The sequence below is a fragment of the Artemia franciscana genome, chromosome 15 (assembly GCF_032884065.1).
Source record: "Artemia franciscana chromosome 15, ASM3288406v1, whole genome shotgun sequence".
NCBI classification, from domain to species: domain Eukaryota; kingdom Metazoa; phylum Arthropoda; class Branchiopoda; order Anostraca; family Artemiidae; genus Artemia; species Artemia franciscana.
In genome coordinates, this window is record NC_088877.1 from 1,854,543 (window position 1) to 1,868,005 (window position 13,463).

Genomic DNA, 13,463 nt, shown 5'->3' on the forward strand with positions numbered 1-13,463 from the left:
TACTCAGAGAAGAAAAAAAAATAATCACTTACTCACAGAGAGAAGAGCAAAAAGGAGAAGAGAGGAAAATATAAATAAAATGAAAAACTATAGAAAACAAAACTAAATAGACTAATAGATTGAATAGACTAAATTAATTATGTAGATCTGTAGATAAAATAGACTCCAATGAAATAATAAGGAAATATATATGCATACATACACGCATATACACACATAAAAAGAGATAAAATAATTTCTATGAAGCCAATGAATTTTTAATAATTTTTTTGAACAAACCGAATGAGTGGCACCTTCGAGCTGATTCGGGCAACTTATTCCATACAATATAACTCGCAATTAAAGGATTAAAGTCTGACCTTACACAAGGAGTAAAAGGAACTTGAATATGATTTTCGGTATTGCGAAGATTATAATTATTCTGATCAGAGGTGAAAGATGGCTGAACACTTAGGGGACGGGGGAGGTCACCATGAAGCTGAGAAAAAGTAAAACATGCACACGAAAGAATATACAGTGACTCGAGATCAAGTAATGGGATAACTCTTGAACGGTTAGTTTCCTTAATGAGGTTTCTAGCTTTATTATAAACCTTAGAAAGTGGTTTTAACAGTGAAGGAAAGGTTGACATCCATACTATTGGACAGTAGGAAACGTAAGATCGGATCAAGGAGTGAAAAAGGATTTCCAAAATTGATCCAGGGAAAATATGTTTGAGTTTTCTTAAAATACCGAGACTCCTGCATATCTTCATTTTAATCAAATCAATGTGACGCTTGAAAGACAAGTTTTCATCAACAAGAATGCCCAAAAAACGAACATATCGATCTTTAGATCTGTGAATTATCCCATTTGGCTGATGAATTTCTGATAACTTGGGATAAATCTGAGAAACATGCGAAAATATCAAAAAATTGGATTTTGAATAATTTGGGGTAAGAAAATTAGCATCAAGCCATGAAATTACTCTCTCAAACAAGTATTCCAAGTTTAATCGAAGCTCGGATTCACAGTTCCCCGAAGTGCCGAGTGTGCTATCATCAGCAAAACAAACAAGGGCATCAGAAGATGGCGAACTATAGCTGGCACTATGGGCAAGGGAAGGTTTAGGATGACAGAGTCTACAGCAATGAATAGGTTTCTGCTTTTTTACTGCGTAAAAAAGATCATTTATATAAATCAAAAATAGCACTGGCCATAAAACTGATCCCTGAGGGACGCCAAAATTCACTTGTGGTTGACAGAAATTAAATTGTGGATTGACAGAAATTAACCTATCATCCAAATAAGATTGAAACCAAGAAAATACATTACCCCTAATGCCAAAATGAGACATCTTCGATAGAAGAATTTCATGGGTTAAGGAATCGAATGCCTTGCGAATATCCAGGAATATAGCAGCCGGAATTAATCCCGAATCCAATTCAGAATGTATAAAATTCAAAAGGGTCATACAGGCATGCTCAGTGGAGTGCTTCATTCGGAAACCAAATTGAAAATCATGAAGAAACTCTTTAGATTTTAGAAATTTAAGCAGACGAGAAAGCATAGCCTTTTCGAAGATTTTACTAAATACTGATAAAACTGAAATTGGTCGATAATTTGCTGGATCATTTCTTGGTCCACCTTTATACAGAACAATAATCCGAGCACGCTTGAGAGGATCTGGAAAACCCCCATATTTAAATGAACGATTAACAAGTTTTGTAAGAGGCACAACTATTGAAGGAAGAATAGATTTAACTACCTTAGTAGGAATAGAAACTGGCCCAGATGAAGATGATTCTTTCAAGCCATTAACAATTTTAGTAATTTCAATTTCTGGTACTGGCTCTAGAAACATAGACTTAACACAAGATGGCCCGAGGTAAGATCTAAAGTCCGACTTAGACCGAGATAAAGTAGCTGTGGAAGTGACATTATTACCAATACTAGCGAAAAATGAAGTAAATGCTTCTTGGACATTAAGCTCACCCTCTACAGTCTCATCACCAATGACCAAACTCATAGGTAAAGAGCTATATTGAGAACCAGGTTTAAGCACCGAATTTATTACCTTCCAAGTTTTACGAATATCCTTATTACACGCAGCAAAATTATTTAGATAATATAGAGATTTGGCTTTCCTACACAAGGAATTATATATATTCCGGTAAATCTTGAATTGACAAAGACGAATAGCACTCGTTGAAAGTGTATCGCATTTATAATACCTCCAGAGATTATTTTTCCTTCTCCAGCTTTTGAGAAGTCCGGATGTCATCCATGGGTTTAGAGGAATAATCCTTTTAGACCTGCGATTAGAAGGTGGTACTTTACAAATGTTAAGAATAGCCTCTTTTATGGTTCCATAAAACGACTCAAATAAACAAGAAAAATCCTTGTCATTATCAAATAAGCTCCACGAATTTTTTGCTAATTTAGAGCCAAGAAGAGATAACTCATTCTCACCAAACCTAATAGAATAGGAATCAAACACTTGAGTCCGGTTATTCCTTCCCCGATTAAAACTGAACCGGGAATATATGGGAAAATGATCGGAGATATCAGTAACTAAAATTGAGTTTTTCTTCAAGCAAAGCGTAGAGAAGATATTGTCAATCAAAGAAGCTGTAACATTAGTTACTCGTGTGGGGATGGATGTAGTTGGTAGAGTTCCTGCGGCAAGCATGGTTGAAAGAAAATCAACTGAAGCCGAAGAATTTGAATCCATCAAATTTATATTAAAGTCACCCATTATGATTAACTGACACGGACGTTTCAATATTATGTCAAGTATTTCCTCAAGATTCCGAAGAAACAACGAAACCGCGCCACTAGGAGAACGATAAATATTGCCTATGATTAGATCAATACCATTAACTCTAATTTCTATAAATTGTGACTCAAAAATACCTTCAAAATTCCTTGATAAGTCATCCCGTAAGCAATAATGCAAATTACTAGATATATACATGGCAAGACCTCCTTTAGCCATCTTGCAGCGGTTTATATGTTCCATTTTGTAGCCATGGATATCCAATAGCATTTCATTGCCAGAATCCAAAAATGTCTCGCACAAACCAACAACATCAGGCTGTCCATCCGAAACTATTTGTCTTAAATTATCTATTGACGAGGAAAGACCCTGAATGTTAAGCTGAAGTGCAGTCAGAGAATAATTTCCTTTGGTAACCTCCTCTCTCCCCAATTCCGAAACATATTTACTATTACAAACAGGGTTTATATTAGTCAGGTTTTGATTAACCTGACCCACAGCTCGCAAAGCTCGCAAAGGCGTCTCTCACGACTTAAAATATTGACAAAAGCAGGTTTTATTGGAGTCCATTTAAATCACCATATGAACAAAAAAGAAATCTTTACCTAAATCTATTACGAAAGAAAAACCTGTCAAAGGATTATAAACACATAAATAATTAATAGCACAGAAGGTACTATCGGGATGAACCATGAGCATGAAAAAAAAAAAAAAAAATGAAACGAAATAAAAAGAAACTGTAAAAAAGAATGACTTAGGAAAGGATACGCATCAAGAAAATATTAACCAGTCACATACTAATACATTCATGCAAATAATTTATTTTGCGTATACGAGTTTCACGAGGAACTTTGGCTAGAATTTGACCATGATCAGACCAAACATTTCTTGGGCCAAAGGTGCTACGAGCCGCGTTTAATAGATCCCGACGCTTTTTAGTTAGGTTTTCTAAAACAAATACACCTGACTTTGCCAACTTACTTTTTGCTGCAAACACTTTACGAGCAGTATCTAAGCTTGAAAATTTTGCTAGAACTGGGGCGATTTTCACATTCTCAGTTTGATTAGCAGGCATGCGGAATCGATTAGCCTTTAAGAGGTCCATTTCTTTAAAATCTTGCAAGCCCATTATTTGTGTTATCACTCCATTAAGATTTTCTCTCAGTTCCACATTGGGGTTTGGTTTCACACCGTAGAAAATTAGGCTATCAAGTAAGGCATCCTGCTCTAGTTGGTCAAACTTGTCTTCTAATTTAGAGATTTTATTTTCAAGCAAGTTCACTGCATTATAAAGTTTTCGAAGGGTTGTTTCAATTTTTTCAAATTTGGCATTATATTCAAGGGAAATCGAATTATAAACTTCGTTCACAATATCTTCACTGATAATTTCCGAAGCACGAGAAATATCATTCATTAGGTTAGACTTAGTGCTCATTAGTTCCTCTTGAGTTTCATTTATTATTTCTTTTAAAGTTGATGCTGCTGCAGAAGTTGGAGTTAATGGTGCTAGGCTGGATTTTCCTTTAGTTTTAGCGGGTAGTGATAAGTAGGACTTACTTAGAGTCTTGAAAATATCAGGGGATAAGCGCTGCTCTTCAAAAGCCTTATTTACATCTTTATCTGTCCTCGCACAAGCTTCTTTAAAATGGTCATTCCAGTTGCGGATGTGTGCTTCAGCTATATTATGCTCCGAGTGGGTGCCATAGCAAAAGACTAGATATCTAGCTTGATTTTTCTGGTCTTTGGTGGTTTTAATAACTACTGATGGCCATAAGGGATATCCTTGAAATGAAGCTAGGACAAGATCAAACGGTTTGTATTTTGCCATTTCACAATCTTCAGTCACAATGGGGGGGGGGGGGGGGATGAACACTACAGGTAACAAATTTCAACAACAGAATGTTCCAATTTGCCGCCCCAAAAGTACTCACGTTTGTAATATGTGCTTGGTTATTCACGCAAGTTCGATAGGCATAAAAAAGAAAAGGAACTGTTGCGTGTACTTTTTTGTAAGGAGCGGAGAGAAAATGGTTCACCCACTTCCCTCAAAATTCTAGCTCCCTTCACTCTTCCAAAAACAGAAAAATTCCAGAAAGCTTTAACGCTTTATTTCGTCTTTATTTTTCAGTTAAAGTGGAATATATATATATAATAATAATAATTTATTTATAACCCACATCATAACAAGTTATGGCATTTGTGGAGTAACAAAAAAAAATGAAATACACTGCAAGTAAAATACATTACAAATAGAAAAAAACACTGCGCTACAATGAGATTAACCGAACAGAAGGTCCAAAGGATGATGAGGCGATAAACGATAAAAAGCTGATTCCGACAACCTTCCATGCAGGAGGGCCAACTTTGCACTTATATCAGGGACATCAAACTTACGAATTATCTTCCCATTGCTATACCAAGGGGGGAGATAAAGTAAAAATTTACAATATCTGAAATAAAAAGTCCGAATCTGATTAACATCTTTTTTCTTTAAAAGGTGATAAAGACCAGAAAGATAAAGGATAGAATGATCTCAGAATGTAGCATATAGTCTACCGAGTGCACGTCTATTATACTTCCCTCGATTAGCAACTATCTTAGAATAGCCCATTTGAATTTTCTTTTGAACATCACGAACAGTGCACTGCCGTAGGCAAGAAATTGAATTCGTAACAGTAATACCCAACCACCGAAAGGTGGAAACAAAGGGTATAGAAAAAACCGCGACAAGCTAAGGGAGCATTAGAGGAAGTCGGACCATTAAAAACTAGAAATTCACATTTCTCAACATTAAGAGAAAGACCAATATTAAAACATAGACGTGAAACTTTTGAGACCATAAACGAGAGACCTTGCTTATTTTTACACAAAAGTAAAAGGTCATCTGCATAAGCAAGATAAGAAACATCTGAAAGTCCAATAAAATAATTTGATCTAATTTCATCTAAAATACCAGAAATGCACATTTTGAATATACTAGGTGATAAAACCCCTCCCTGCTTGACACCTTGACATAAACGGACAAACGGAGATCCAGATTTATTGATTCGGAGGAAAGAATTCTCATACCAAAAACGAAGAAGAAAAATGACTGAAAGATTTACACCATTATTAAAAAGGGAAAAAAAGCTTGACTGTGAACTACATTGTCAAAAGCTTTAGAAAGGTCCAAAGTACACATATAAAGTGGCGACCCCTCAGCCATGCTATTCTTAAGGGCGGAAGAAAGAACACGGTGTGCATGTTGACAACCAATACCAGATTGAAACCCGAATTGATTCGATCCGAAATTTATATTTTCATTTAAATGAGGAATTAAAATATATTCAAGGATTTTACTCAAGTTACACGTAGTGGTTATAGGGCGATAAGATGAACATTGAGAAGGGATTTTTTTTCCGCTTTAGAATTGAGGTGACATTTCCACAAAGAAAGCTATCCAGAACCAGAGAAGATGTTAAACACATTTGGAACAACAACTGCAAATGAAATAAAAGAACAACATACTTTGGATTTATATTATTTACACTAATACCATCAATATCAATGGATGAAGATTTCAGTTGCTTAATTGCATTTTCAACAGCAGTTATTGATACTGGAATAATATGGCCTTGATGAAGCGAAGGCGGAAGAATTTTAGAAAGTAACCGAGAATAATGTGACTGCACGAAAAAAATTAATTTTGGAAAAAATTCCCGAATAGTAAACATACCAAGTTGAACTAGAAATCGAATCATTATTATAAAGATCACTTTTATCCAGCTTCTCAGAATTGATCAATTTAGACCAATCCTTTTTAGAGGCTGGAAATTCCATACCCTTATAACGAATAGATTTAAGGTACTTTTTTATAATCATTCTTTGTTATCTGCTTTATATCCGCAACAGACCCCGTTGTAGGTCTACCACAATCAACCCAAATTCGAAGCCAAAGTTTTGCCTTATTTTTAAAATTCTTTAATTCAGGATCGGCAGCCCATATAGATTTCCGCGTTTTTATACGAATACGTTCCTGGGGAACCGCAATTTTTTCAGCACACGCTTACTACCCTTTACTTGCAGTTGGAGTAGATGATAAGGCACACGAATACAATTAAGCAGTGTAGATAAAGACAATATATATAAAGCAATATCGGCTCTTTTCCAATACTACATTTAAACCATTTAGAATTCCCAATAGGGGCAACATTGCAAAGGTTACGTTTCAGTTTAGTAGTAAATGAAAGCGATAGATGGTCAATGTCATCAGACTCAATATCAACATGAATAATCGAGCATTCTAGCTGTGACGAACTGATTATATGATCAATATTAGAAACAGTACCAGATTGATGAATGTAGGAGCATGATAAATCTTTCTTCAGAATCACGTAAGGGGGCATGCACTCCCACATTTCTCGGGATCGATAACTTTGTTCATCCAAATCCGTGTTAAAGTCACCAAGAACTATAAAATCAAGTTTATTTTCCTTGACATGATTCATCACGGACTTTAAAGACATGTTTTAGTTACCAAAATACGTATGCAAATTTTCTTTTTTTAATGCAATGTATTGACTTTGTGAATCTATATATTAAGATATAGTAACTTGCCTTTAAGAGAAAAACGCATACTCTCTTGTGGTAATTCAAAAACCAACTGACTGATCTGATGCCCACTCTCCGGAGCGATTGCTAATACCTGCTCTATAGCATCATCTCATAGTTTCAATATTAGCCATCGGTTGGCTGCATCTCACCGACGCTCATGTATATTTAGTAGATCATTCTGATTGTATAATAAATAAAACAGGATAAAGACTTTGCAGAGTCATTGCTGGGTCATAGGGCGTCAAATTGAAAGTCACAAACTCTAAATAAATACTTAATAAAAAAAAGTTTTAAAACAACCACGTTTTACAAATGTACTAAAAAGGGGAAAGTACATTTTTTGGTTCTAAAGAATATTTTTCATGTGTATATACTTAAAATTTTTCTAAATATTGTAAACTCTTTTGCTCAAACTTGTAAAAATTTCTAAAAATTTAAACGTTGTGCGTATTTTCAGTCAACTGCCAATTGATGTTTAAATTATTATCATGCAGGCGTAATTTTATGAATGTTGTGGATGACAAATTCACAGTTCTTTATTTAAATAAAATGCGCACAACGTTCAAATTCTTAGAAAATTTTCACCGGATGTGATCCCCCCACCAAAAAAAAAACTGTTGTCCGACTCGTAAAAATGTAACAAAAATGCATATAAACAAATTTTTGATGCGTTTTTCAAAGCTTTATTTTGAAACTCTCCCCAAAAAACCCCTCCCGAACACATGTGCCCTTGACTAACATTCAGTTATATATATTTCCAATATTCTATTTGAATATATTTACAGTATTCCCTTACTTTAAAAATACAAGATTTATAATTGGCTTTTCTATGTTGCTTTGCTTATAATTTTGCTTTTTATCTATGAAATAAACAATGTATACATGGCTTGAGATAGCCTTTAATTTCAAAGATTTTTACGGATACTTTAGTTGAAAGTCAGTGGAATAAAGCAATAAATTAAATGGCCATCAAATCATTAAAATATTATGTTCTGTCGAACAATTAGATCAAAAGTAACCAGGTGCTGCATAGTACAGATTATTGGAAAATCAAAGTAGATGGCTCTTTGCTCTGTCTCTAAGATAGTAGATCTCCATAATTGCGTTATTTTCTCCTGTTTCATGACAAAATTCATGGTTTCAGGCTACTAACAACTTGTCACCTGAAATGTCACTATTCAACCAATTACCTAGGTTTTTTCCCTTGAGTTGTATCTGTTGAACTTTCCTTTAAAGGAATCGACAAACAGGTTTCCTAGGGCAACAACCCTTGGGACACCATTAAATGCAATTGTTTTGTTTTGTATTAATGGTGGACAGGCTTATTACTAATAATCATTTCTTTATTTGCCTGATTCAAGCAAAATATTTAGTTATCCCTATAAACACCTCTAGAGTGAAAAGCTTTTCTCTAAAACTACTTATTTTTAGGCATAGAGCCAAATGGACAAAAAACTGTAGGATAGCTAATGAGTTTCGTTGGAATGCCTCAGTTGCCAAATAACTTGATCGCTCGAGTAGCAAAGTGAAAGTTACTACTAGTACCATGCATTTTCAAGGAAATGGAAAATTTGAAAACAGCAAATGAAAAGTAATTTTAATAAAATTACTGGACACTTTGTATAGAATTATAAAAAGCATTTGGATTTGGATAGAGAATGCTTGTTTATGTCCTGGGTTACATTTTGTGATTTGACTTTTAATTGGTAATATTTTACCAGTTTCAAGTCCTTTTACTTTTTATAAGGCCCTGATTATGCTTGAAGTATTGCATAAAAATGCGCCTGGATGTTTGTTTGGTGTTTTTGAGAGAGATCAGCCTGAATATGAGACAAGGAATTCTTCAACAATTAGAAAACCGATTAAAAGGTCTACAAGGTCTGCATTTTCGATTCGCTGTGTTCTTCCTTCTATGTGGGAGTCTAATACTTATGATATAGTTCAACAGACTGATAGGCCGACTTTTTGTGGGTTGCCTAGGCACCATTGTTTTCGTTTTTATGATTCATTTTTTTTTATGTATAGTTAATGTAGGGTAATAAAATATAATAGTGTTGTTATATTAGATTAAGAAAGTGCAGGGTCTCAAGTGTTTTTTTTTTGGGGGGTAATCCATTAATAGGTGATTTTTTTGTAGTTTCGGGAACTGCCACACAAGCCATAACGCTTTTCGGCATTTTTTTCTTTGTTTATATTGTTTTTTTTTAATTAATTTGCGCTCTCTCTCTAAGAAAAAAAACTTCACTTTTGTTAGATTCCTGTCAACGATAGAGAAACTGCTGTTCTAAGTCTCTATCTTTTCTAGTTTCAAAAATTATATCTTAAATATCGACTCTGATTGGTCAATCAAGAATTTTATACTTGAAAATTGAACAATGTTCAACTCAAGAAATTACGAACGGGGAATGTGATTGGTGCTGTAGTCGTGTGTAATTTTGTAAATTTACTGTGTATATTGCGCTTATGTACTCTATTTGTGAACATAGATTGTGTTTATTTATTCATATATAGCCTATGTATTAATTTATTTATTGTGCTTTTTTTGTGTTTCAGGTATTGATACAAGCAGTTGGTGTGGTGAAATTTTGCGGCTAATTCTTCAGGCAACCCCTCATCAGTGGTCGCCAAATACGTTAACCTGTTTTCCCCCAGCTATTGCTGAACATTTTACTCAGAGCAAAGCAACTAGAGAGTCGAAACAGCAACTAAAGGTTTTTTTCTTATATAATTCGTTCATCTTCTTAATAATCAAGATAATTATATGTCGTATAATGTGTAATAAAATAGGACCCAGAAAAAAGCCCGAAAAAGATTAGCTTCATCCGTAAAACGTGACCTAGTCATCTCAAACTTTCTCCCATTGCAGCCCTAGAATGTAGGATTGAACCACACTTTTTGTACAGTCACGTTCTAGATACGGTCAGTCAGTCTGGTACCCAAAACAATCTGTAGGCAATTTCTCTGGGAACATCTGTCAGATCTTCCTCTGGCTTTGGAGCGCCTATGCTTTGGAACCATACTTCATCACTGTCTTCACTGCTTCTTTAAATATTCTAATCGTGGTGTGTCGACTTGGTTCGCAGTACTGCCACTAATTCTTCTTCACAAAATTTATCTTCCCTCGCATACGTGTCACAAACTTTTTCATTCTCCTTTATATCTTTTCATGTAACTCTATCATTTTTTTTTAATAATGGAGACCTTTATTACATAACTAATATATATATATATATATATATATATATATATATATATATATATATATATATATATATATATTTATTTATTTGTTTATTTGTTTATTTCTTTAAAAACCCGTCAATCATACGAAATGAAAAAGACGGAGCACGAACATATAAATATAAGAAAACATATAAGAACATATCAGAAGAGATATATATATATATATATATATATATATATATATATATATATATATATATATATATATATATATATATATATATATATATATATATATATAATTTATCACTTAATGTAGTGTTTGATAGTTTAAAAACTGTTATCAAGAAATCTTTCCTCTTATCTAGTTAAAGGTTCTTAAAAATAGACACTTATAATAAAAAAGCTATATGGACAATTTGCTTTAATACTACAGTTGACTTGAGATGTTACAGCTTGGATATGATTTTTGAGTTATTAGAATCTGTTTCATACAATACTTATATAAGATTTGGTGGTGATTTGTACAAGCAAATTGTGGGAATTCCCATTGGGGGGGGGGGGGAATGCCAGCCCATTTGTAGCTGACTTGTTTTTAAGTCAACTAGAATATAAATATATGATGGATAAGAATAATCCAATTAAATTAAAACATGTTTTGTCAAATAATAAAAGATATTTAGATGATATTTTGGTCTTAAATTGTAAGGATTTCACTGATATTTCTAAAAATATATATCCATCAGAGCTTATTCTTGAATCTAGTCATGGCGCTGGTCAAGAAGATCATTTCTTAGATTTAAATATTAATATTTGTGATAATAATAAATTAAGTTTTAAAATGTATAATAAAACGGATGATTTTGATTTTGAAGTGATTAGTTTCCCATTCCCTGAAAGTAATACACTCAAATATCACATATTCAGCGTTTTTCTCACAGTTACTTCGTTATGCAAGGATTTGTAGTAATTATGTTGATTTTAAAAATAGATGTAAAATCTTAAGCCAAAAATTGATATCAAGAGGTTTTTCTGCAAATAAATTAACTTGGCAATTTAAAAAATTTAGTTTTCATTATAATGAACTTTTAAATAAATATCAAAAGAATTATCTAGAAATACTTAAAGAAATTTTCAACCAATTTCGGAGGTTCGAGAAATGTTGTTGCAGCGCCATTTATTTTGAATTGTGTTTCTAATTGAGCGGATTTTTTAAAAAATTAGCCACATGGTAAAGATGAATTCTATAATTGTTTAGTTCATTCAGGTTTTTTGCAATGTGTTAATATTTGTGATTTGGTAAAATTTATTATATTTAGTTTACCTATTGTTGCTAAAAAGAGGTATATATTAACAGGATAAGCTTGTTTTGGTGTTACTTGGTTGTTTTACATTTGCTGTTTTTTTTTTCTTTCATAGGCATGTATTTTGGGGGTGATACCTGACACGGGGATGCCATGGATATTCTGTGGTAGCCACAACACTTGGCTGGGTAGAGAATTTAAAGTGGCGAAACCCTATATAGGCCAGTGTATTCTCCTGATGAGCCCTTGTGTTGGGTTGTTGCCTCTGAATTATTTGTCTTTATTATTTTTTCTATTGTTTGGTAAATGACGACTTATACTTATTGACGACATGACTGCCTGTCCATGGATTATTCTTTATGGTTGATTGTGTATGGCTATGCTGTTTGACCTATGTGATTGTATGGATGAGTAGGGTTAAGGCCTCATTCAAGTACTGGTCTATATTAATCCCTAATTTAGGAAAACAGTCTTCCTTTTCTCCATCTGTCTCTCTTTCTTTTTTTTTTTTGTGCTGTTGCATTGGTGATTTTTCTTTTCATGATATATATATATATATATATATATATATATATATATATATATATATATATATATATATATATATATATATATGTATATATATATATATATATATATATATATATATATATATATATATATATATATATATATATATATATATATATATATATATATAGAAGATGGCCGAAGCCTAGTATTCTGGGCTTGTATAGCTACTCCTAGAAAACTCTACGTTACACATATGCATCGGGTTACCACACTTTCTATCTACCAACATACCAACACAATATTACAGTTCTGTTCGAGAGAGAAAAAAATCCAAACTCATGCTCATAGTGGCAATGACGTCTCAACTGGCAACGGAAATCAGTCCTATCTAATTCATTTTTTAATAAAGGAGGCAACCCATTCCACAGCGCTGGAGAGCATGGCGACTGGAATATGCTGACCTTGTAGACACCTTCAGTGGTATCCTTTAAAGGCTTACCTGTCTAGTCCCATAACTGTGAAGATCCGCAGCAGTAGAAAATATATACCTAAAGTAAACTGGAACAATATGATTAATAATATCAAACATAAAAAAAATCTGATAAAACTTACTTAATCTAGATAATGGCAGTATTTTGACGCGAGAATAGATAGATCTAATTGTTTCATCAATCAGAACGCCTAAATATTTTACAACTTTTTTTCGTGATATTACCGATTCATCAATATCAAGTTGTTTCAGCCACGGCTAATAGTTTGCCGATCTCCTAAAAACAATAAAGGCTGACTTGTTGTAATTAATTTTGAGCTGGTTAAGTCTCATCCATCTCTCTATGTGGATTATATCTTCCTTCATTAAGGACAAAAGTTGACGCTCAGTAAGTGCCATAACTGAATGGTTGGCTTTGTCGGCAAAAAGAACAAGTTATTTTCTTGGTTTCGACTTGCAACCCCTTCATTCAGATCCGTCACTTACTCAGAAAGTGTGTGTCGAAGATCATTTGTATAAATCGCGAACAGCAAGGGGCCTTGGGGTGCTCTGCGGTTTACTGGAAAATCTACCGACTCAGCCTCGTTCACTCGTGCATAGAATGATCGTTTCCTCAAAAAAG

At 33.6% G+C, this 13,463-nt stretch overlaps 1 protein-coding gene across 1 annotated transcript in view; it reads left to right on the top strand.

Moving 5' to 3' along the window:
- Window positions 1-13,463, top strand: part of LOC136036693 (mediator of RNA polymerase II transcription subunit 23-like) — a 120,880-nt gene that overhangs the window by 66,294 nt on the left and 41,123 nt on the right. The window contains exon 14 of the mRNA XM_065719007.1: window positions 9,905-10,062. Coding sequence (XP_065575079.1) covers window positions 9,905-10,062 — 158 coding nt within the window. The remainder of the gene's footprint in view (window positions 1-9,904; window positions 10,063-13,463) is intronic.